Here is a 23,279-nt window from a genome sequence, read left to right on the forward strand (position 1 = left end):
GCTGGATTGTTTGGGAGTTTTGAACGTTTTGCATGGATTTATTGACTGTATTATTAATTCATTATTGATACGGAATGTATAGCTTTTGGAAGCACCGACGCTCAGTTGTTCAATGATCAGAGTTTTGTCCCTCAGATATGCCAAAAACCAATGGTCGTTTCCAAATAAATCTATGCACAGTAAATTACGGTTATAACGAACACGCATATAACGAACTGACGGATATAACGAACTTACTTTTTGTCCAAAACATTTGCTGTAGTTATGTTGTATATATGCTTACTACGGTTATAACGAACTAAAATTAGTGGTCCCTTTGAGTTCGTTATAACCGTACTTTACTGTATTATGTGTCAGTTCTCGTCACGATATGGCTGAAATATTGCCGATGTGACGATAAGTGAAATTGGGTTTAACGTCGCGTACAAGATTATTGCCGTCATATAGCGACGTGTGTGTGTGTGTGTGTGTGTGTGTGTGTGTGTGTATGTGTGTGTGTGTGTTGCTGCTTGTACTAGTCCGGACTGAATACATGAATACCCCACTCAGACTCAGTATATTGACTCTGAGCCGACCAGTCCCTGTTTTAGCCCCTTAATGCCGAGCGCCAGACAGGGTAACAACAAGTACCATTTTTTAACGTCTTTTGGTATGACACGGCCGGGGATCCTCCCTCAATATGAAACGTACGATAACTTTCACAGTGGGATGAATGACCCAGATACGAGACAGCTGGAACTAGGCACTACAACAGAACCGGCGTTATGTTTTCTATGGATATGAGATAAGTGTAGCTGATGTGAAACATGGCACTGTGCATTTTGATGGGGAACATATGCATCTGGGATTTAAGGAGGACATGTAAAACACGCTTATTTTAGAATGGACAGAGTAGATGACAGGATTTCGTTGATATTTTGATGTTGTGATCCATAAATGGCCGGGTAGCTGTTGATAGACTTACACAGCATCTGGCGACATGGTGCCAAGCTCTCCGTAAGTTCACTCAGTTCAATATCGGACACAGGATCAGCTCCTCATATGTTAAATGACTTGATGTTTTGATTTCAAAACCTCCCCCAGTTTAGCAAAGTGCATCGATTTCGGGAGAAGATGATGGTAATCATTTCGATTGAAGGTAACGCTGTATGCTGCCCTCGATCCCATTAAAAGTAGACATTTCGTATTCTGAACCATCTAATTTGCGTGTCGAAATAAAAAAAACAATTGCAAAGAATAATGTTTAGTTCACTGGGGCCAATTTCTTCTCATTTTAGCTTTCCTGTATACATTTTTGAATTCATGTCAAGTTTACTCCTATTCATTGTTTTTTTTAATATATTTTCATTGGCAGTGTTGGCGCACGAGGAACAGTTTCTGGCTACACTCGCAATATGAATATTGGAACTTCAATCTGGCCGTATGCAGTTTTAAAGACATCACATTTTTAGGAGTTAAGGTATACGAATAACGCTCCCTGTCAGATCTCCGTTCACTTTAACGGGGTCATTTACTTTGACAGGTGTCAAATGGTCAGTCATGTGTGTTTACAAATGCAGACGTTGTTTTGTTTTTTGTTTATTGTAAACTGAAAATCAGGTGAAATAAATGCTTTGTTGATTATAATGTGAAATCATGTCGTTGATATGAAACTATATTTCTTGTCTTAAAATTTGTAGTCAGTGCATCATATTTATTTGAGGCTATTTATGAGCGACGACTTTTAACATAAATATAACAAGAGGCGTTCTGTGTAATCATCATTTCAGGATGTCAAGTTGGTTGGTTAATTATGTTATTATCGTGGGGTATCCTATGTGGTCATCAAGTAAAAATAGTGCCCATGTACCCTTTCTCCTCCGGGAGGGCCCGTGAAGATCCGGGATAAAATAGGTTTTCAGCAACCCATGTTTGCCGTAAAAGGCGACTATGCTTGTCGTAAGAGGCGACTAACGGGATCGGGTGGTCAGGCTCGCTGACTTGGTTGATGCATGTCATCGATCCCAATTGCGTTGATCGATGCTCATGATATTAATCACTGGATTGTCTGGTCCAGACTCGAATATTTACAGACCGCTGTCATATAGCTGGAATATGCTGAGTGCGGCGTTAAACAACAAAACAACCAACCAACCAACCTCCGTGAGCGTAACAATGTCTAAGATGATATGCAGAAGGTATGTTCCCCTTGAAACACGACGTTCATACAATTTGGCTCTCACTCTTTAAAGAGTGCTGTATGGCGGAATAACATAGTTACTCAAAAGGAAGGGCGACATGAGCGTAAGTATGATCAACGTGCTCTACAGGAACATCAGTTGTGATTTGTTGACAACTAATGTATTTAAAATATCATCAATGAAGGACAAAGGTCTGTTAAGAACTCCCTTAGTACGTCAGTCACGATACATTTATATTTACAATACGTCGTAATACATTTACATCAAGCACAAGACGTGAAAAGGGCCGACACGATAAACGTGGCGGGAGAGATTTCCGAAGTTGTTCATGAACCTGTGCCGGTTATATAATTACATGTGTTAGTTATATTGATCATTTGGCCGATCATTGAAGGGTTATTATAAAAATGTGTCAATCAGATGCTAAGATAAATTCATAGATTGCTGTAGACTGTATATGTCAGTCTAGACACGGATCGAGTCGAACTACGATAGTTTGGGTGTGCATGTCTTCGGTTTGTTCAAAGCAGTCAATCTCTATGACATTTCTTAATTTTTCAATAAAGGGTCTAAATGATAGGAAACAACGCTTGTTTATATATTCGTGCTGGGTAATTCCCAGGGTTTTCCCCCGGAATGTGGAAGTAGTCCGAAAGTGTTACTATCATTTCAAAAATATAGTCTAGTCGTGAAAAACGTTTGGACGTCAAACTGTGCAAGTCATACACTTACGAACGTTAATTTCGCAGTCATGTTACTGACGTCTCGTCAAATGGAAAAGCCATGTATCGTGTAAACTTCACATTTATAACAAATATACGGCGACACCTCCTTTGTTCAGAAATAAATTTTGTTTTTGAGGTGTTGTGATGTTTAGAAGCAGTTAGCAATGTGCAAGCCTTTTTCAAGTCTTTATCATTTGCGCTTTTGTGTTAAATATAAACAGCGAATCGGATGACGAACATGTATGAATGGGTATATGTTTGTATGTACTAAAGAGCAATGAGGGTGTGCGGATGTACACCACGTAACAAGGAGAAAGCTCAACGTTGATGCTTACAGTTTGTTACATTTGTGTTGGGTAAATCTCACCAGGAATAGCTGTTTGTACTTTGAAACTATGATCATTCTATCCCATTATAAAGTAGAATTTCGAAGGAGGATGGCACAAAAAATGTACATAAAAATCTCTAACGACAGAAGTTGAAAGCTGATCATAATGCATGAAGTCACGTTTTGCTTTTCTTTCTCTTGTGATTGTAGAAGCGATTTTGAATCACTTTGCATCAGAATTTAAGAAGTTCCAAATGATTAACAGAAAGACGTTGATTCAAGATTACAGTTTTCGAAGTCTCTAAATTTCGGTTTGGTACATTTGAAAAAACATCCTAAATGCATTAACGTTTGACCGATCGATATCATGGATAGAAAGGGGCACTTAAGAGGCTTCAAGTTTCTGCAAGATGTCCAGGATAAAAATGAACATATCTAAAAAATGTTCCCTGGATCGTTTTAGTAATTGCCATTGAAATAACAGAATCAATTTGACCTTCATGACAATAGCTTTTCAACTTATTGTATAAGTGATGTATTTCTAACAAACAATATGAAGTCAGAGTAAGCTGCAGAATATTTATTCAATGTGATTGACATGGTTTTTAACTGATTCCAATCATCAGGTTTCCTCCTGTCCGTTCACCACAATCCGGATATCGATTTTCCGTTGGCTGCACACTGGAAAAGAAAACATATTATTTCTGAAGTTTTGAACTGCATTTCAGTTATATCCTAGCATGTCAGCTTGATGTAGCTGGAATAGGGAAACAAGCACTAAGTGATGCAGGCCTCAGAGCGGGCACGGTGCTGACAAACCTAGAAACAAAATGTGGGCAAAGTCGCGGCGCCCTTGATCATTGGGCATGGGTAGATCTCAGTAGCATTGTCGTCAGTAAACGTGGTTAAGATACTAACGTTCATTTGATGCGACCTGAAATAAAGTAAAAGTCCCTACAGTTGTCAAGAAGACATTGTTTGATAAAATTAATGATAACTTTGACACCTTTAAGATGATACGTATATCTCTTCTTTTGTTCAGTATTCTTAAAATACAAAAAACTGGAATGAACATGTGGGTTATCATTTCTTTCGGTAGATTATATCAAATTATACTCCTTGTCTTGTGGTTATACAAAATAAACTAACTTCACTACAGAGGTATCGAAGGTCAGTATATTATTCTTAGTTTTTTAATTTAGATACCCATGGATGTATTAGAGGTGGTTCATACCAGAGACAACAAAAGACGACTTGTGTGTCCAAATGATTGATTAGAAACCGAAAAGAACTAATATCATTCGTGACAGATATTCCCCGCATTCTTTACTATCCGTCGTCTTGTTACACTTTGATGGCCTTAAAGTATAAACAAAATATTTTGTTCAATAGTTCCATGCATAATCTCCAACAGTATATGACCTTTGAAATTACCTCCAATAATAAATGTCTGTTTGAAATGTTTGTAAGTTTGCATTTGTAATTTGGATAACTTATGTGCAAGTGTTATTTAATGTACAAGTGTAGTGTCTGATACATAAACGTTTCCATTTCTAGCGTCCAATCTGCTTGCAAGTGCCTCCATTGCGGCAACGTCTTTTATGACACAAACCTTGGCGAAAACAAGAGGAAAAGGTGCTTGTCATTAATATTACTGATTGTGTTAATTCAACTTACAACAGACTGCAGGTCCATAATATCAGTCACGGGCATGTTCATGCTCACTGACGTGTGCGTTTCTCGCTGTGCGTGTGTGTGTGTGTGTGTGTGTGTGTGTGTGTGTGTGTGTGTGTGTGTGTGTGTGTGTGTGTGTGTGTGTGTGTGTGTGGTTGAGAAGCATGTTAATTGCAATTATTTAGATGTCCCATTGCCAGTTATTAAAAATCTTTTCATGACACCATTGATATCCATTATGAAAAATGCAGCGGTTGTACACCCCCTTGGAAAGTACAACTAACCCACATTACAAAAGACGGCAAGACATTTTTCATGATTTGCAATGTATATTTTAAATAGATGAAACATTGTAAGGTATTTGTTGTTCAACTCATCTGATGGCCTCCAAACATTAAATTCCATACACTTTTTCATTAATTGCGTTGCACAATCTCAAAAAGTATATGACCTTTGAAATTACCTTTCATTACATATGTCTGTTTGAAATGAACACCTTTCGTAAGTTTCCATATAAAATTGGGATAACTTGTTCAACAACAGAAGTAAATATTTCTTCCATTACATTTAGGAGAGATGCCTAGAATGTTCATCACTAATTTACATCTGTAAACTGTGGGGAATCAATATAGTAAATGGAAGAATGCCTGGGGGCAGTGAGGGGTGTTTTACGTTTATCGGTCACCTATTGTCAGTTTCTAAAACATGGACACAGACACTTACCTATTCTCCTTGTACATGTCCTGCCTCTGAATCCACGTCGACATAAACATCTCCACCTGAAGCGTCCAATCTGCTTGCATTTGCCTCCATTGCGGCAACGTCTTCTATGACACCGGCCTTGGAGAAAACAAGAGCAAAATTTGCTTACTTTGATATTACTGATTGTGTTAATTCAACTTACAACACACTGCAAATCCATAATATCAGTCACGGGCATGTTCATGCTCACTGATAAAGTGATACCTTGGCTTGGGCACCGATGTATTTGTCTAGTCGTTGAAATGCATGTAAAGAGCATTAAAATAATTTCCTTCAATAATCATTCCGAAACATTTTAATGACTACAGAGGTACAACAGTGGATTCCAACTGTACAGAACACATTTCCATTTATTACCGTTAGGTCGGCAAAATTAATACCTGGACTACCACAACCTATTTTCTCCGTGGATTCCTCCTTTGTTTTTGGTATAATGGAAGAAACGATGAATACTTAGCAATTCCTGTTCTCTCAATCTGTATATAACTGTATTTCCACGTTGGAATACAACCACGGACATGTTCAAATTTTAACCGAACTTCTGTTTGATGGTATATTTTGGTGTGAACACTGACATGCGCGCGCGCCGTTCACTGACATTCGCGCGCGCCCGCGTGCATGCGTGCAAGCGAGCGTGCGTACGTGCGAGTTGTCGTTGAAAAGTACGTTAAGTACAATTATTTAGATTTCCCGTTTCCAATAATTAAACACCATTTTCATGGCAACATTAAATTTGGGATAACTTGTGTGCAAGTGGTAAGGAATGTATACATGTAGTGTCTTTTAAACGATTTTTTTCATTCACGCTGAATTTTATCGCACTATTCGTATCTGTTTTGTCATTCGTTGTATGTGTAATATATGATGATGAACGTAAGAACTTACTTAACACAATCATAACGGAACTAATTGTGTACAACTATGTTCAATATTTGAGTAACCTCAACTTGTGCATGCCATTTTGAAATGGTCACATATACTCAGTTCACAAAACATGGACACGGACACTTACCTACTCTCCTTCTACACGTCGTGCCTCTGAATCCACGTCGACAAAAACATCTCCATTTCCAGCGTCCAATCTGCTTGCAAGTGCCACCATTGCGGCAACATCCTTTACGACACCGACCTTGGCGAAAACAAGAGCGAAAGGTGCTTACATTACATATTGTGTTAATTCAACTTACAACGTACTGCAGATCCATAATATCAGTCACGGGTATGTTCATGCTCACTGATAAAGTCATATCTTCGCTTAGGCACAGACGTGTTTGTCTAGTCGTTGAGATGCATAAAAAGAGCCTTAATTAGATTTTGAACATGGATTCCTCCTTTTTTGATAAAATGGAGGAAACGATGAATACATAGCAATACATGTTCACCCAATCTGTATAATATTGTATTTTCACGTTGGAATACAACCACTGACATGTTCATATTTTAACCAAACTTCTGTTTGGTAGTATATTGGTGTGAACACTGACGTGTGCGTGTGCGCGTGTGCGTGCGTGAGTGCGTGCGTGCGTGCGTGCGTGCGTGCGTGCGTGCGTGCGTGCGTGCGTGTAGTCGTTGACGGCTTGAAAACATTAAATATATACATTTTTTCATTAATTACGTTGCATAATCTCAAACAGTATATGACCTTTGAAATTACCTTTCACAACATATGTCTGTTTGATATGATCACCTTTGGTAAGTTTACATATACAATTGGGATAACTTGTGTGAAAGTGCTATGTAATGTATACATGTAGCATATTTTATATTGTATATATACACATATTCTGAGTTAATAAAACATGGACACGGACACTTACCAACTTTAATTTTGCATCTCTTGCCAGTGAATCCACGTCGACATAAACATCTCCACCTGAAGCGTCCAATCTGCTTGCAAGCGCCTCCATTGCGGCAACGTCTTCTAAGACACCCACCTTGACGAAAACAAGAACAAAAAAGGTGTTTACATTACAGATTGTGTTAATTCAACTTACAACATTCTGCACTTCCATAATATCAGTCACGGGCATGTTCATGCTCCTTGATAAAGTAATACCTTGGATTGGGCACTGCCGTATTTGTCTAGTCGTTGAGATGCATGTAAAGAGAATTATTTCAATTTTCCTTCAATAATCATTTCAACATATTTAAATGACTACAGAGTAAAACAGTGGATTCCACCTGGACAAAACATATCTTGACTTATTACAGTTTGGTCGGCAAAATTAATTCATGTACTGCCACAACGTATTTTCTACTTGAATGGAGGATACGATCAAAACAAAGCAATTCCTGTTCTCTCAATCTGTATAATACTGTGTTTCCACGTTGGAATACAATCACGGACATCTTCATATTTTAACCAAACTTCTATTTGGTAGAATGTTCTTGTGAACACTGACGTGTGCGTTTCTCGCTGTGTGTGTGTGTGTGTGTGTGTGTGTGTGTGTGTGTGTGTGTGTGTGTGTGTGTGTGTGTGTGTGGTTGAGAAGCATGTTAATTCCAATTATTTAGATGTCCCATTGCCAGATGAAACATTGTAAGGTATTTGTTGTTCAACTCATATGATGGCCTACAAACATTAAACATATACACATTTTTACATTAATTGCCTTGCATTATCTCAAACAGTATATGACCTTTGAAATTACCTCCTATAAAACATGTTTGTTTGAAATGAGTTTACATTTCAAATTGGGATGACTTGTGTGCAGGTGTGATGTAATGTATACATGCAGCGTTTTATAAACACATTTTTTATTCACACTGGATTGATATGGCACTATTCGTATCTGTTTTGTCAGTCTCTGAATGTGTAATACATGATGATGACAGTACGAACGTACCTTTCACAATCATAACGAAACTAATCGCATGCAACTATGTTCAATATTTGACTAATCTCAACTTGTACATGCCATTTGGAAATGATCACCTATTCTCAGTTTTAAAAACATGGACCCGGACACTTACGAACACCCTTCTGACATCTCCCGCACATGGACACGGCCACTTACCTACTTTCCTTTTACATCTCCTGCCTCTGAATCCACGTGGACATAAACATCTCCATCTGAAGAGTCCAGTCCGCTTGCAAGTGCCTCCATTGCGGCAACGTCTTTTAGGACACCCACCTTGGCGAAAACAAGAGCAAAAAGGTGTTTACATTACAGATTGTGTTAATTCAACTTACAAATTACTGCAGTTCCATAGCTTGTTTGATTAGCTTGGTGAAAGAAGAAATGAGATGTAAGCTGAAAAGTAGGTCCTATATGCTGAACTCCAAGACTTCTAATAAACGACGGAGGAGCAAGAAGCCATGGTGGTCCGATTCACTGACGGCCTTTTGGAACGAGATGCGTGAAGCCGAAAAGAAATGGCGTAAATGCAGGACTAAGTCCGATAAACAGTTTCTGAAACACTGCTTTGTGACTTTACGTCGGATGTTTGATAAAAGTGTACAACAGGCGAAACGTGCATATGTGATAGAGACCGTGAACAATCTAGATGAATTATGTACGGCTCGTGATAGTGGTTCTGGAGACAGATAGGACGGGTACGTGTAGGGTCGGAGAGGCAGAAGACAATACCGATGGCAGTAGTTATGGAGGATGGGAATGTGGGTGCGGGCAAGGACATAGTGTTGGAAAGGTGGAAAAATGTCTTTAGCGATTTGCTAAATGGAGACAGTGTCACGAAATTAGCTTCTAGGAGAGACGGTGAGAGCGCCAATGACCATGTTCTTTTCAACGACAGCATAAGTCTATTTGAAGTAAAGACTGCTATCCATAAGGTTCATACAGGAAAAGCAGCAGGTATTGACGAAATCCCCGTCGAGGTGCTGAAGTCTGATTCTATCGCTAAAACGCTCCACTATATTTTTAATAATTGTTTTAATACAGGAAAGATTTCTTAAATATGGTCGAAAGGCATAATTAGTCCCATTCCAAAGTGCTCAACCCTGGACCCTAGAGACCCCCTCTCATACAGGGGTATCACACTGACTACGTCTGTTTATAAACTGTATTGTAGTTTCCTTAACAGAAGACTACAACTCTGGACAGAAACTAACGACGTACTCCATGATTCACAGAACGGATTCAGATAAAACAGATCTACTATCAATCACGTCCAAACGCTAACAGCAATTATAGAAAACAGAAAAGAAGAAAAGAAATCTACATTTGTTGCATTCATAGATTTTAAGAAAGCTTACGACTGTGTTAATAGAAACATTTTATGGGATAAACTTTCTCACCATGGTATTGGTGGCAAAATGTTACCTGCCTTGCAATCATTATACAACGGTGTTAAATGCAGTGTTCGAGTGAATGGTTTCTTTCCTTCCTGGTTCACGGTAAATCGTGGCTTGAAACAAGGGTGTTTGCTATCTCCCATGCTTTTTATCTTGTTCATAAATGATTTATTATATACTCTCAACAGTCTTAATATTGGTGTAACTGTAGACAATTTTAATATTGCGGCATTAGCATATGCAGATGATTTAGCATTGCTAGCTGAGAATGAAGCTGATCTCAGTCTACTGTTAGATGTTTTACATACTTGGTGTTGCACAAATAAGATAGAGATCAATAAGGAAAAGTCTAAAATTGTCCATTTTAGAAATCCGTCTGTCATACAGACGAAACATGTTTTTAATGTCGGAAATATGATTTTAGACATTGCTGCTAAGTACAATTATCTTGGTCTACTGTTCACAGACCACTTAGATTTTACTGCAATGGCACGTGCAGCAGCGAAGTCTGCTAATAGGGCTTTGGGCCTGTTGATATCCAAAGTTAAGACAATAGGCGGTATGCATTTCCAAACCTATTCCAAATTGTACGATAGTATGGTGTGGTCTCTTCTTGACTACGGGGCGGCTATCTGGGGTAAATATGATGTGTCAGCAGTAAATACACCATAGAGCCATTAGATTTTATTTGGGACTCGGTATATACGCCCCTAACGTCGCTATAAATGGGGACATGGGATGGATACCGCCTGTTGTCAGACAGTGGAAAAGTGTAGCAAAACAATGGTGTCGCCTTAAGAATACGTCTAGTAGGTTAAACAAACACGTGTTTAACTGGGCTGATAGATACGCTGTAAATGGTTGTAAAAATTGGAATGGTAGGGTAAGAAAGAAGTTTACTAATATGGATTTAGGACATCTATTAAACGCTACAGGTTTTATTGATAAATTTTCTGTTTGTACACCGGTGGAACAATGGTGTAAAAATGAATATGTTACCCGTTTGAGTGATATGTTAAGAAAGGAAGAGGGGCGAAATGGGCTTAATAAATTGAGAATGTATCGATGTTACAAACAAGTATATGGGACAGAATACTATGTTTCAAATAAGATGCCCAGAAACTATAGATCGGCACTAGCCAAGTTTAGATGTGGCGTGGCTCCTATTCGAATGGAAACCGGTCGATACGAAGATGTACCTGTCAACAATAGAAAATGTTTTCACTGTAATGACAGTGTAGAAGACGAGGTCCATCATTTGTTTGACTGCGCATTATATGATGATATCAGGGCAACTCTTTTTAATGAATGTATTGCTAAATCTTATAATGTTTTAGATATACCTGATATCGACAAATTTTGTTTTATTTTCAGTGACTCCAGTGTGTGTTTTATACTTGCCAAAGTTTGCTTTCTAATTCTTAATCGTAGAAAACATCTTTTATATGGATAACTTTTTATTATATCATTTTTATATCATTTATGTATAAATTCTGTGAAAATTCGTCTCTCATAATTCTATTGAATGGTTCTGTACATTTTACCTATGTCAAGTTGTACAAAGCTGTTGTATGTATGTACAGGAGTGAGAGGTTAATAAACTATTGTCTGTGTGTCTGTCTGTTCATAATATCCGTCACGGGCATGTTCATGCTCACTGATAAAGTAATACCTTGGATTGGGCACTGAAGTATTTGTCTAGTCGTTGAGATGCATGTAAAGAGAATTATTTCAATTGTCCTTCAATAATCATTTCAACATATTTTAATGACTACAGAGTAAAACAGTGGATTCCACCTGGACAAAACATATCTTGACTTATTACCGTTAGGTCGGCAAAATTAATTCATGTACTGCCACAACGTATTTTCTACTTGGATTCCCCCTTTTTGGTAAAATGGAGGATACGATATATACAAAGCAATTCCTGTTCTCTCAATCTGTATAATACTGTGTTTCCACGTTGGAATACAATCACGGACATCTTCATATTTTAACCAAACTTCTATTTGGTAGTATGTTCTTGTGAACATTGACGTATGTGTTTCTATCTGTGTGTGTGTGTGTGTGTGTGTGTGTGTGTGTGTGTGTGTGTTTGTGTGTGTGTGTTTGTTTGTTAAGAAGCATGTTAATTGCAATTATTTAGATTTCCCATTGCCAATAATTAAAAATCTTTTTCATCACACCATTGATATCCATTATGAAAAATGCAGCGGTTGTACACCCCCTTGGAATGTACAACTAACCCACATTACAAAAGACGGCAAGACATTTTTCATGATTTGCAATGTTTATTTTAAATAGATGAAACATTGTAAGGTATTTGTTGTTCAACTCATTTGATGGCCTACAAACATTAAACATATACACATTTTTTCATTAATTGCGTTGCATTATCTCAAACAGTGTATGACCTTTAAAAATTACCTCTAATAAAACATGTCTGTTTGAAAGGATTTCCTTTTGTAAGCTTACATTTCAAATTGGGATAACTTGTGTGCAAGTGTTATGTAATGTATACATGTAGCTTCTTATAAACACATTGTTATTCACACTGGATTGATATTTTGGCACTATTCGTATCTGTTTTGTCAGTCTCTAAATGTGTGATAATGATGATGACAGTACGAACCTACCTTACACAATCATAACGAAACTAATCGTATACAACTATGTTTAATATTTGACTAATCTCAACTTGTACATGCCATTTGGAAATGATCACCTATTCTCAGTTTTAAAAACATGGACCCGGACACTTACCAACAACCTTCTGACATCTCCTGCCTCTGAATCCACGTCGACATAAACATCTCCATCTGAAGAGTCCAATCCGCTTGCAAGTCCCTCCATTGCGGCAACGACTTTTAGGACACCCACCTTGGCGAAAACAAGAGCAAAAGGTGCTTACATATGTAATGTATTCATGTAGCGTCTTTTAAACAATTTATTATTTACACTGAATTTTATGGCACTATTCGTATCTGTTTTGTCATTCATTGGATGTGGAATACAAGATGATGAAAGTACGAACTTACCTTACACAATCATATCAGAATAATCGTTTACAACTATGTTCAATATTTGACTAATCTCAACTTGTACATGCCATTTAGAAATGATCACCTATTCTCAGTTTATTGCACATGGACCCGGACACTTACGAACACTCATCTGACATCTCCTGCCTCTGAATCCACGTGGACATAAACATCTCCATCTGAAGAGTCCAATCCGCTTGCAAATGCCTCCATTGCGGCAACGTCTTCTGGGACACCCACCTTGGCGAAAACAAGAGCAAATGGTGTTTACATTACAGAATATGTTAATTCAACTTAAAACATACTGCTGTTCCATAATATCAGTCACGGGCATGTTCATGCTCACTGATAAAGTGATACCTTGGATTGGGCACTGAAGTATTTGTCTAGTCGTGGAGATGCATGTAAAGAGAATTATTTCAATTGTCCTTCAATAATCATTTCAACATATTTAAATGACTACAGAGTAAAACAGTGGATTCCACCTGGACAAAACATATCTTGACTTATTACCGTTAGGTCGGCAAAATTAACTCATGTACTGCCACAACGTATTTTCTACTTGGATTCCCCCTTTTTGGTAAAATGGAGGATACGATAAATACAAAGCAATTCCTGTTCTCTCAATCTGTATTATACTGTGTTTCCACGTTGGAATACAATCACGGACATCTTCATATTTTAACCCAACTTCTATTTGGTAGTATGTTCTTGTGAACACTGACGTATGCGTTTCTGTGTGTGTGTGTGTGTGTGTGTGTGTGTGTGTGTGTGTGTGTGTGTGTGTGTGTGTGTGTGTGTGTGTGTGTGTGTGTGTGTGTGTTGTGTGTGTTTGTTTGTTAAGAAGCATGTTAATTGCAATTATTTAGATTTCCCATTGCCAATAATTAAAAATCTTTTTCATCACACCTTTGATATCCATTATGAAAAATACAGCGTGTACATCCCCTTGGAATGTACAACTAACCCACATTACAAAAGACGGCAAGACATTTTTCATGATTTGCAATGTTTATTTTAAATAGATGAAACATTGTATGGTATTTGTTGTTCAACTCATTTGATGGCCTACAAACATTAAACATATACACATTTTTTCATTAATTGCGTTGCATTATCTCAAACAGTGTATGACCTTTAAAAATTACCTCTAATAAAACATGTCTGTTTGAAAGGATTTCCTTTTGTAAGTTTACATTTCAAATTGGGATAACTTGTGTGCAAGTGTTATGTAATGTATACATGTAGCTTCTTATAAATACATTGTTATTCACACTGGATTGATAGTATGTCACTATTCGTATCTGTTTTGTCAGTCTCTGAATGTGTAATACATGATGATGACAGTACGAACCTACCTTACACAATCATAACGAAACTAATCGTATACAACTATGTTTAATATTTGACTAATCTCAACTTGTACATGCCATTTGGAAATGATCACCTATTCTCAGTTTTTAAAACATGGACCCGGACACTTACCAACAACCTTCTGACATCTCCTGCCTCTGAATCCACGTCGACATAAACATCTCCATCTGAAGAGTCCAATCCGCTTGCAAGTGCCTCCATTGCGGCAACGTCTTTTAAAACACCCACCTTGGCGAACACAAGAGCAAAAGGTGTTTACATTACAGATTGTGTTAATTCAACTTACAACATACTGCAGTTCCATTATATCAGTTACGGGCATGTTCATGCTCACTCATAAAGTAATAGCTTGGATTGGGCACTGGAGTATTTGTCTAGTCGTTGAGATGCATGCAAAGAGAATTATTTTAATTTTCCTTCAATAATCATTTCAACATATTTTAATGACTACAGAGTAAAACAGTGGATTCCACCTGGACAAAGCAAAAACACATGTTTATTCACACTGGATTGATAGTATGGCACTATTCGTATCTGTTTTGTCAGTCTCTGAATGTGTAATAATGATGATAACAGTACGAACTTACCTTACACAATCATAACAAAACTAATCGTATACAACTATGTTCAATATTTGAGTAATCTCAACTTGTACATGCCATTTTTTAAATGATCTACTATTCTCTGTTTTTAAAACATGGATCCGGACACTTACCAACAACCTTCTGACATCTCCTGCCTCTGAATCCACGTCGACATAAACATCTCCATCCGAAGAGTCCAATCCGCTTGCAAGTGCCTCCATTGCGGCAACGTCTTTTAGAACACCCATCTTGGCGAACACAAGAGCAAAAGGTGCTTACATATGTAATGTATTCATGTAGCGTCTTTTAAACAATTTATTATTTACACTGAATTTTATGGCACTATTCGTATCTGTTTTGTAATTCATTGTATGCGGAATACATGATGATGAAAGTACTAACTTACCTTACATAATCATAACGGAATTAAGTGTATAGAAGAATGTTGAGTATATGGCTAATCGCAACATGAACATGCCAGTTTGAAATAATCACCTATTCTCAGTTTAATAAACATGGACCCGGACACTTACCAACAACCTTCTGACATCTCCTGCCTCTGAATCCACGTCGACACAAACATCTCCATTTCCGGCGTCCAATCCGCTTGCAAGTGCCTCCATTGCGGCAACGTCTTTTTTGACACCAACCTTGGCGAAAACAAGAGCAAATGGTGTTTACATTACAGCTTGTGTTAATTCAACTTACAACATACTGCAGTTCCATAATATCAGTTACGGGCATGTTCAAGCTCACTCATAAAGTAATAGCTTGGATTGGGCACTGGAGTATTTGTCTAGTCGTTGAGATGCATGCAAAGAGAATTATTTTAATTTTCCTTCAATAATCATTTCAACATATTTTAATGACTACAGAGTAAAACAGTGGATTCCACCTGGACAAAGCAAAAACACATGTTTATTCACACTGGATTGATAGTATGGCACTATTCGTATCTGTTTTGTCAGTCTCTGAATGTGTAATAATGATGATAACAGTACGAACTTACCTTACACAATCATAACAAAACTAATCGTATACAACTATGTTCAATATTTGAGTAATCTCAACTTGTACATGCCATTTTTTAAATGATCTACTATTCTCTGTTTTTAAAACATGGATCCGGACACTTACCAACAACCTTCTGACATCTCCTGCCTCTGAATCCACGTCTACATAAACATCTCCATCCGAAGAGTCCAATCCGCTTGCAAGTGCCTCCATTGCGGCAACGTCTTTTAGAACACCCATCTTGGCGAACACAAGAGCAAAAGGTGCTTACATATGTAATGTATTCATGTAGCGTCTTTTAAACAATTTATTATTTACACTGAATTTTATGGCACTATTCGTATCTGTTTTGTAATTCATTGTATGCGGAATACATGATGATGAAAGTACTAACTTACCTTACATAATCATAACGGAATTAAGTGTATAGAAGAATGTTGAGTATATGGCTAATCGCAACATGAACATGCCAGTTTGAAATGATCACCTATTCTCAGTTTTTAAAATATGGACACGGACACTTACCTACTCTCCTTTGACATGTCCTGCCACCGAATCCACGTCGACACAAACATCTCCATCCGAAGAGTCCAATCCGCTTGCAAGTGCCTCCATTGCGGCAACGTCTTTTAGAACACCCACCTTGGCGAACACAAGAGCAAAAGGTGTTTACATTACAGATTGTGTTAATTCAACTTACAACATACTGCAGTTCCATTATATCAGTTACGGGCATGTTCATGCTCACTCATAAAGTAATAGCTTGGATTGGGCACTGGAGTATTTGTCTAGTCGTTGAGATGCATGCAAAGAGAATTATTTTAATTTTCCTTCAATAATCATTTCAACATATTTTAATGACTACAGAGTAAAACAGTGGATTCCACCTGGACAAAGCAAAAACACATGTTTATTCACACTGGATTGATAGTATGGCACTATTCGTATCTGTTTTGTCAGTCTCTGAATGTGTAATAATGATGATAACAGTACGAACTTACCTTACACAATCATAACAAAACTAATCGTATACAACTATGTTCCATATTTGAGTAATCTCAACTTGTACATGCCATTTTTTAAATGATCTACTATTCTCTGTTTTTAAAACATGGATCCGGACACTTACCAACAACCTTCTGACATCTCCTGCCTCTGAATCCACGTCGACATAAACATCTCCATCCGAAGAGTCCAATCCGCTTGCAAGTGCCTCCATTGCGGCAACGTCTTTTAGAACACCCATCTTGGCGAACACAAGAGCAAAAGGTGCTTACATATGTAATGTATTCATGTAGCGTCTTTTAAACAATTTATTATTTACACTGAATTTTATGGCACTATTCGTATCTGTTTTGTAATTCATTGTATGCGGAATACATGATGATGAAAGTACTAACTTACCTTACATAATCATAACGGAATTAAGTGTATAGAAGAATGTTGAGTATATGGCTAATCGCAACATGAACATGCCAGTTTGAAATAATCACCTATTCTCAGTTTAATAAACATGGACCCGGACACTTACCAACAACCTTCTGACATCTCCTGCCTCTGAATCCACGTCGACACAAACATCTCCATTTCCGGCGTCCAATCCGCTTGCAAGTGCCTCCATTGCGGCAACGTCTTTTTTGACACCAACCTTGGCGAAAACAAGAGCAAATGGTGTTTACATTACAGCTTGTGTTAATTCAACTTACAACATACTGCAGTTCCATAATATCAGTTACGGGCATGTTCAAGCTCACTCATAAAGTAATAGCTTGGATTGGGCACTGGAGTATTTGTCTAGTCGTTGAGATGCATGCAAAGAGAATTATTTTAATTTTCCTTCAATAATCATTTCAACATATTTTAATGACTACAGAGTAAAACAGTGGATTCCACCTGGACAAAGCAAAAACACATGTTTATTCACACTGGATTGATAGTATGGCACTATTCGTATCTGTTTTGTCAGTCTCTGAATGTGTAATAATGATGATAACAGTACGAACTTACCTTACACAATCATAACAAAACTAATCGTATACAACTATGTTCCATATTTGAGTAATCTCAACTTGTACATGCCATTTTTTAAATGATCTACTATTCTATGTTTTTAAAACATGGATCCGGACACTTACCAACAACCTTCTGACATCTCCTGCCTCTGAATCCACGTCGACATAAACATCTCCATCCGAAGAGTCCAATCCGCTTGCAAGTGCCTCCATTGCGGCAACGTCTTTTAGAACACCCATCTTGGCGAACACAAGAGCAAAAGGTGCTTACATATGTAATGTATTCATGTAGCGTCTTTTAAACAATTTATTATTTACACTGAATTTTATGGCACTATTCGTATCTGTTTTGTAATTCATTGTATGCGGAATACATGATGATGAAAGTACTAACTTACCTTACATAATCATAACGGAATTAAGTGTATAGAAGAATGTTGAGTATATGGCTAATCGCAACATGAACATGCCAGTTTGAAATGATCACCTATTCTCAGTTTTTAAAATATGGACACGGACACTTACCTACTCTCCTTTGACATGTCCTGCCACCGAATCCACGTCGACACAAACATCTCCATCCGAAGAGTCCAATCCGCTTGCAAGTGCCTCCATTGCGGCAACGTCTTTTAGAACACCCACCTTGGCGAACACAAGAGCAAAAGGTGTTTACATTACAGATTGTGTTAATTCAACTTACAACATACTGCAGTTCCATTATATCAGTTACGGGCATGTTCATGCTCACTCATAAAGTAATAGCTTGGATTGGGCACTGGAGTATTTGTCTAGTCGTTGAGATGCATGCAAAGAGAATTATTTTAATTTTCCTTCAATAATCATTTCAACATATTTTAATGACTACAGAGTAAAACAGTGGATTCCACCTGGACAAAGCAAAAACACATGTTTATTCACACTGGATTGATAGTATGGCACTATTCGTATCTGTTTTGTCAGTCTCTGAATGTGTAATAATGATGATAACAGTACGAACTTACCTTACACAATCATAACAAAACTAATCGTATACAACTATGTTCAATATTTGAGTAATCTCAACTTGTACATGCCATTTTTTAAATGATCTACTATTCTCTGTTTTTAAAACATGGATCCGGACACTTACCAACAACCTTCTGACATCTCCTGCCTCTGAATCCACGTCGACATAAACATCTCCATCCGAAGAGTCCAATCCGCTTGCAAGTGCCTCCATTGCGGCAACGTCTTTTAGAACACCCATCTTGGCGAACACAAGAGCAAAAGGTGCTTACATATGTAATGTATTCATGTAGCGTCTTTTAAACAATTTATTATTTACACTGAATTTTATGGCACTATTCGTATCTGTTTTGTAATTCATTGTATGCGGAATACATGATGATGAAAGTACTAACTTACCTTACATAATCATAACGGAATTAAGTGTATAGAAGAATGTTCAGTATATGGCTAATCGCAACATGAACATGCCAGTTTGAAATAATCACCTATTCTCAGTTTAATAAACATGGACCCGGACACTTACCAACAACCTTCTGACATCTCCTGCCTCTGAATCCACGTCGACACAAACATCTCCATTTCCGGCGTCCAATCCGCTTGCAAGTGCCTCCATTGCGGCAACGTCTTTTTTGACACCAACCTTGGCGAAAACAAGAGCAAATGGTGTTTACATTACAGCTTGTGTTAATTCAACTTACAACATACTGCAGTTCCATAATATCAGTTACGGGCATGTTCAAGCTCACTCATAAAGTAATAGCTTGGATTGGGCACTGGAGTATTTGTCTAGTCGTTGAGATGCATGCAAAGAGAATTATTTTAATTTTCCTTCAATAATCATTTCAACATATTTTAATGACTACAGAGTAAAACAGTGGATTCCACCTGGACAAAGCAAAAACACATGTTTATTCACACTGGATTGATAGTATGGCACTATTCGTATCTGTTTTGTCAGTCTCTGAATGTGTAATAATGATGATAACAGTACGAACTTACCTTACACAATCATAACAAAACTAATCGTATACAACTATGTTCCATATTTGAGTAATCTCAACTTGTACATGCCATTTTTTAAATGATCTACTATTCTCTGTTTTTAAAACATGGATCCGGACACTTACCAACAACCTTCTGACATCTCCTGCCTCTGAATCCACGTCGACATAAACATCTCCATCCGAAGAGTCCAATCCGCTTGCAAGTGCCTCCATTGCGGCAACGTCTTTTAGAACACCCACCTTGGCGAACACAAGAGCAAAAGGTGCTTACATATGTAATGTATTCATGTAGCGTCTTTTAAACAATTTATTATTTACACTGAATTTTATGGCACTATTCGTTTCTGTTTTGTAATTCATTGTATGCGGAATACATGATGATGAAAGTACTAACTTACCTTACATAATCATAACGGAATTAAGTGTATAGAAGAATGTTGAGTATATGGCTAATCGCAACATGAACATGCCAGTTTGAAATAATCACCTATTCTCAGTTTAATAAACATGGACCCGGACACTTACCAACAACCTTCTGACATCTCCTGCCTCTGAATCCACGTCGACACAAACATCTCCATTTCCGGCGTCCAATCCGCTTGCAAGTGCCTCCATTGCGGCAACGTCTTTTTTGACACCAACCTTGGCGAAAACAAGAGCAAATGGTGTTTACATTACAGATTGTGTTAATTCAACTTACAACATACTGCAGTTCCATAATATCAGTTACGGGCATGTTCAAGCTCACTCATAAAGTAATAGCTTGGATTGGGCACTGGAGTATTTGTCTAGTCGTTGAGATGCATGCAAAGAGAATTATTTTAATTTTCCTTCAATAATCATTTCAACATATTTTAATGACTACAGAGTAAAACAGTGGATTCCACCTGGACAAAGCAAAAACACATGTTTATTCACACTGGATTGATAGTATGGCACTATTCGTATCTGTTTTGTCAGTCTCTGAATGTGTAATAATGATGATAACAGTACGAACTTACCTTACACAATCATAACAAAACTAATCGTATACAACTATGTTCCATATTTGAGTAATCTCAACTTGTACATGCCATTTTTTAAATGATCTACTATTCTCTGTTTTTAAAACATGGATCCGGACACTTACCAACAACCTTCTGACATCTCCTGCCTCTGAATCCACGTCGACATAAACATCTCCATCCGAAGAGTCCAATCCGCTTGCAAGTGCCTCCATTGCGGCAACGTCTTTTAGAACACCCACCTTGGCGAACACAAGAGCAAAAGGTGCTTACATATGTAATGTATTCATGTAGCGTCTTTTAAACAATTTATTATTTACACTGAATTTTATGGCACTATTCGTATCTGTTTTGTAATTCATTGTATGCGGAATACATGATGATGAAAGTACTAACTTACCTTACATAATCATAATGAAATTAAGTGTATAGAAGAATGTTGAGTATATGGCTTATCACAACATGACCATGCCATTTTGAAATGATCATCTATTCTTAGTTTATTGAACATGGACACGGACACTTACCTACTTTCCTTTTACATCTCCTGCCTCTGAATCCACGTCGACAAAAACATCTCCATTTCCGGCGTCCAATCCGCTTACAAGTGCCTCCATTCCTGCAACGTCTTTTAGAACACCCACCTTGGCGAAAACAAGAGCAAATGGTGTTTACATTACAGATTGTGTTAATTGAACTTACAACATACTGCAGTATCATAATATCAGTTATGGGCATGTTCATGCTCACTCATAAAGTAATAGCTTTGATTGGGCACTGGAGTATTTGTCTAGTCGTTGAGATGCATGCAAAGAGAATTATTTTAATTTTCCTTCAATAATCATTTCAACATATTTTAATGACTACAGAGTAAAACAGTGGATTCCACCTGGACAAAGCAAAAACACATGTTTATTCACACTGGATTGATAGTATGGCACTATTCGTATCTGTTTTGTCAGTCTCTGAATGTGTAATACATGATGATGACAGTACGAACTTACCTTACACAATCATAACAAAACTAATCGTACACAACTATGTTCCATATTTGAGTAATCTCAACTTGTACATGCCATTTTGAAATGATCACCTATTCTCAGTTTTTAAAATATGGACACGGACACTTACCTACTTTCCTTTGACATGTCCTGCCACCGAATCCACGTCGACACAAACATGTCCATTTCGAGCGTCCAATCTGCTTGCAAGTGCCTCCATTATGGCAACATCCTTTTCGACACCGACCTTGGCGAAAACAAGAGTAAAAGGTGCTTCTCATTAATATCACTGATTGTGTTATTTCAACTTACAACAGACTGCAGGTCCATAACATCAGTCACGGGCATGTTCATGCTCACTGATAAAGTAATACCTGGGCTTAGGCACTGCATATTTGTTTAGTCGTTAAGATGAATGTAAGGAGCATTATTTAGAATTTCCTTCAATAATCCTTGCAGCATATTTAAATGACTACAGTGTAAAACAGTGGATTACACGGACATGTTCATATTTTAACCAGACTTCTGTCTGGTAGTATTTTGGTGTGAACATTGACGTGTGTGTGTGTGTGTGTGTGCGTTCGTGCGATCGTGCGTGTTGTCGTTGTGGGCCTACAAACATTAAATATATACATTTTTTTCATTTATTGCGTTGTATTATCTCAAACAGTATATCACCTTTGAAATTACATCTAATAAAACATGTCTGTTTGAAATGATTTCCTTTTGAAAGTTTACATTTAAAGTTGGGATAACGTGTGTGCAAGTGTGGTGTAATGTATACATGTAGCGTCTTATAAACACATATTTTATTCACACTGGATTGATAGTATGGCGGGACCAGTATGACACTATTCGTATCTGTTTTGTAAGTCTCTGAATGTGTAATACATGATGATGACAGTACGAACTTACCTTACACAATCATAACGAAACTAATCGTACACAACTATGTTCAATATTTTACTAATCTCAACTTGTACATGCCATTTTGAAATGATCACCTATTGTCTGTTTTTAAAACATGGACACGGACACTTACCTACTCTCCGTTTACATGTCCTGCCACCGAATCCACGTCGACACAAACATCTCCATTTAGAGCGTCCAATCTGCTTGCAAGTGCCTCCATTACGGCAACGTTTTCTATGACACCGACCTTGGCGAAAACAAGAGCAAAAGGTGCTTCTCATTAATATTACTGATTGTGTTAATTCAACTTACAACATACTGCAGGTCCATAATATCAGTCACGGGCATGTTCATGCTCACTGATAAAGTAATACCTCGGCTTGGGCACTGACGTATTTTTC

At 37.6% G+C, this 23,279-nt stretch overlaps 1 protein-coding gene across 10 annotated transcripts in view; it reads right to left on the reverse strand.

Annotated features, from left to right (window-relative positions):
- Window positions 1-3,798: 3,798 nt before the first annotated feature.
- Window positions 3,799-23,279, reverse strand: part of LOC139477436 (fibropellin-1-like) — a 48,707-nt gene continuing 29,226 nt past the window's right edge. Inside the window, exons 13-37 of one of the 10 annotated variants that reach the window (XM_071260005.1) lie at window positions 23,009-23,125; window positions 22,097-22,213; window positions 21,493-21,609; window positions 21,091-21,207; window positions 20,487-20,603; window positions 20,085-20,201; window positions 19,481-19,597; window positions 19,079-19,195; window positions 18,475-18,591; window positions 18,073-18,189; window positions 17,469-17,585; window positions 17,067-17,183; window positions 16,463-16,579; window positions 16,061-16,177; window positions 15,457-15,573; window positions 15,055-15,171; window positions 14,451-14,567; window positions 13,089-13,205; window positions 12,688-12,804; window positions 8,700-8,803; window positions 8,643-8,655; window positions 7,487-7,603; window positions 6,682-6,798; window positions 5,631-5,747; window positions 3,799-3,914 (exon numbers count right to left, since the gene is read on the reverse strand). In XM_071260005.1, the coding sequence (XP_071116106.1) occupies window positions 3,856-3,914; window positions 5,631-5,747; window positions 6,682-6,798; window positions 7,487-7,603; window positions 8,643-8,655; window positions 8,700-8,803; window positions 12,688-12,804; window positions 13,089-13,205; window positions 14,451-14,567; window positions 15,055-15,171; window positions 15,457-15,573; window positions 16,061-16,177; window positions 16,463-16,579; window positions 17,067-17,183; window positions 17,469-17,585; window positions 18,073-18,189; window positions 18,475-18,591; window positions 19,079-19,195; window positions 19,481-19,597; window positions 20,085-20,201; window positions 20,487-20,603; window positions 21,091-21,207; window positions 21,493-21,609; window positions 22,097-22,213; window positions 23,009-23,125 (2,750 nt within the window). In that variant the 3' untranslated portion in view covers window positions 3,799-3,855. Of the gene's footprint in view, window positions 3,915-5,630; window positions 5,748-6,681; window positions 6,799-7,486; window positions 7,604-8,642; window positions 8,656-8,686; window positions 8,804-12,687; window positions 12,805-13,088; window positions 13,206-14,450; window positions 14,568-15,054; window positions 15,172-15,456; window positions 15,574-16,060; window positions 16,178-16,462; window positions 16,580-17,066; window positions 17,184-17,468; window positions 17,586-18,072; window positions 18,190-18,474; window positions 18,592-19,078; window positions 19,196-19,480; window positions 19,598-20,084; window positions 20,202-20,486; window positions 20,604-21,090; window positions 21,208-21,492; window positions 21,610-22,096; window positions 22,214-23,008; window positions 23,126-23,279 lie in introns of all 10 variants that reach the window. The other 9 variants (XM_071260014.1, XM_071260007.1, XM_071260012.1 and 6 more) reach the window with 9 other exon arrangements.

The sequence above is a fragment of the Haliotis cracherodii genome, unplaced genomic scaffold (genome assembly GCF_022045235.1).
Source record: "Haliotis cracherodii isolate W230 unplaced genomic scaffold, xgHalCrac1.p SCAF_33, whole genome shotgun sequence".
Classification (NCBI taxonomy): Eukaryota; Metazoa; Mollusca; class Gastropoda; order Lepetellida; family Haliotidae; genus Haliotis; species Haliotis cracherodii.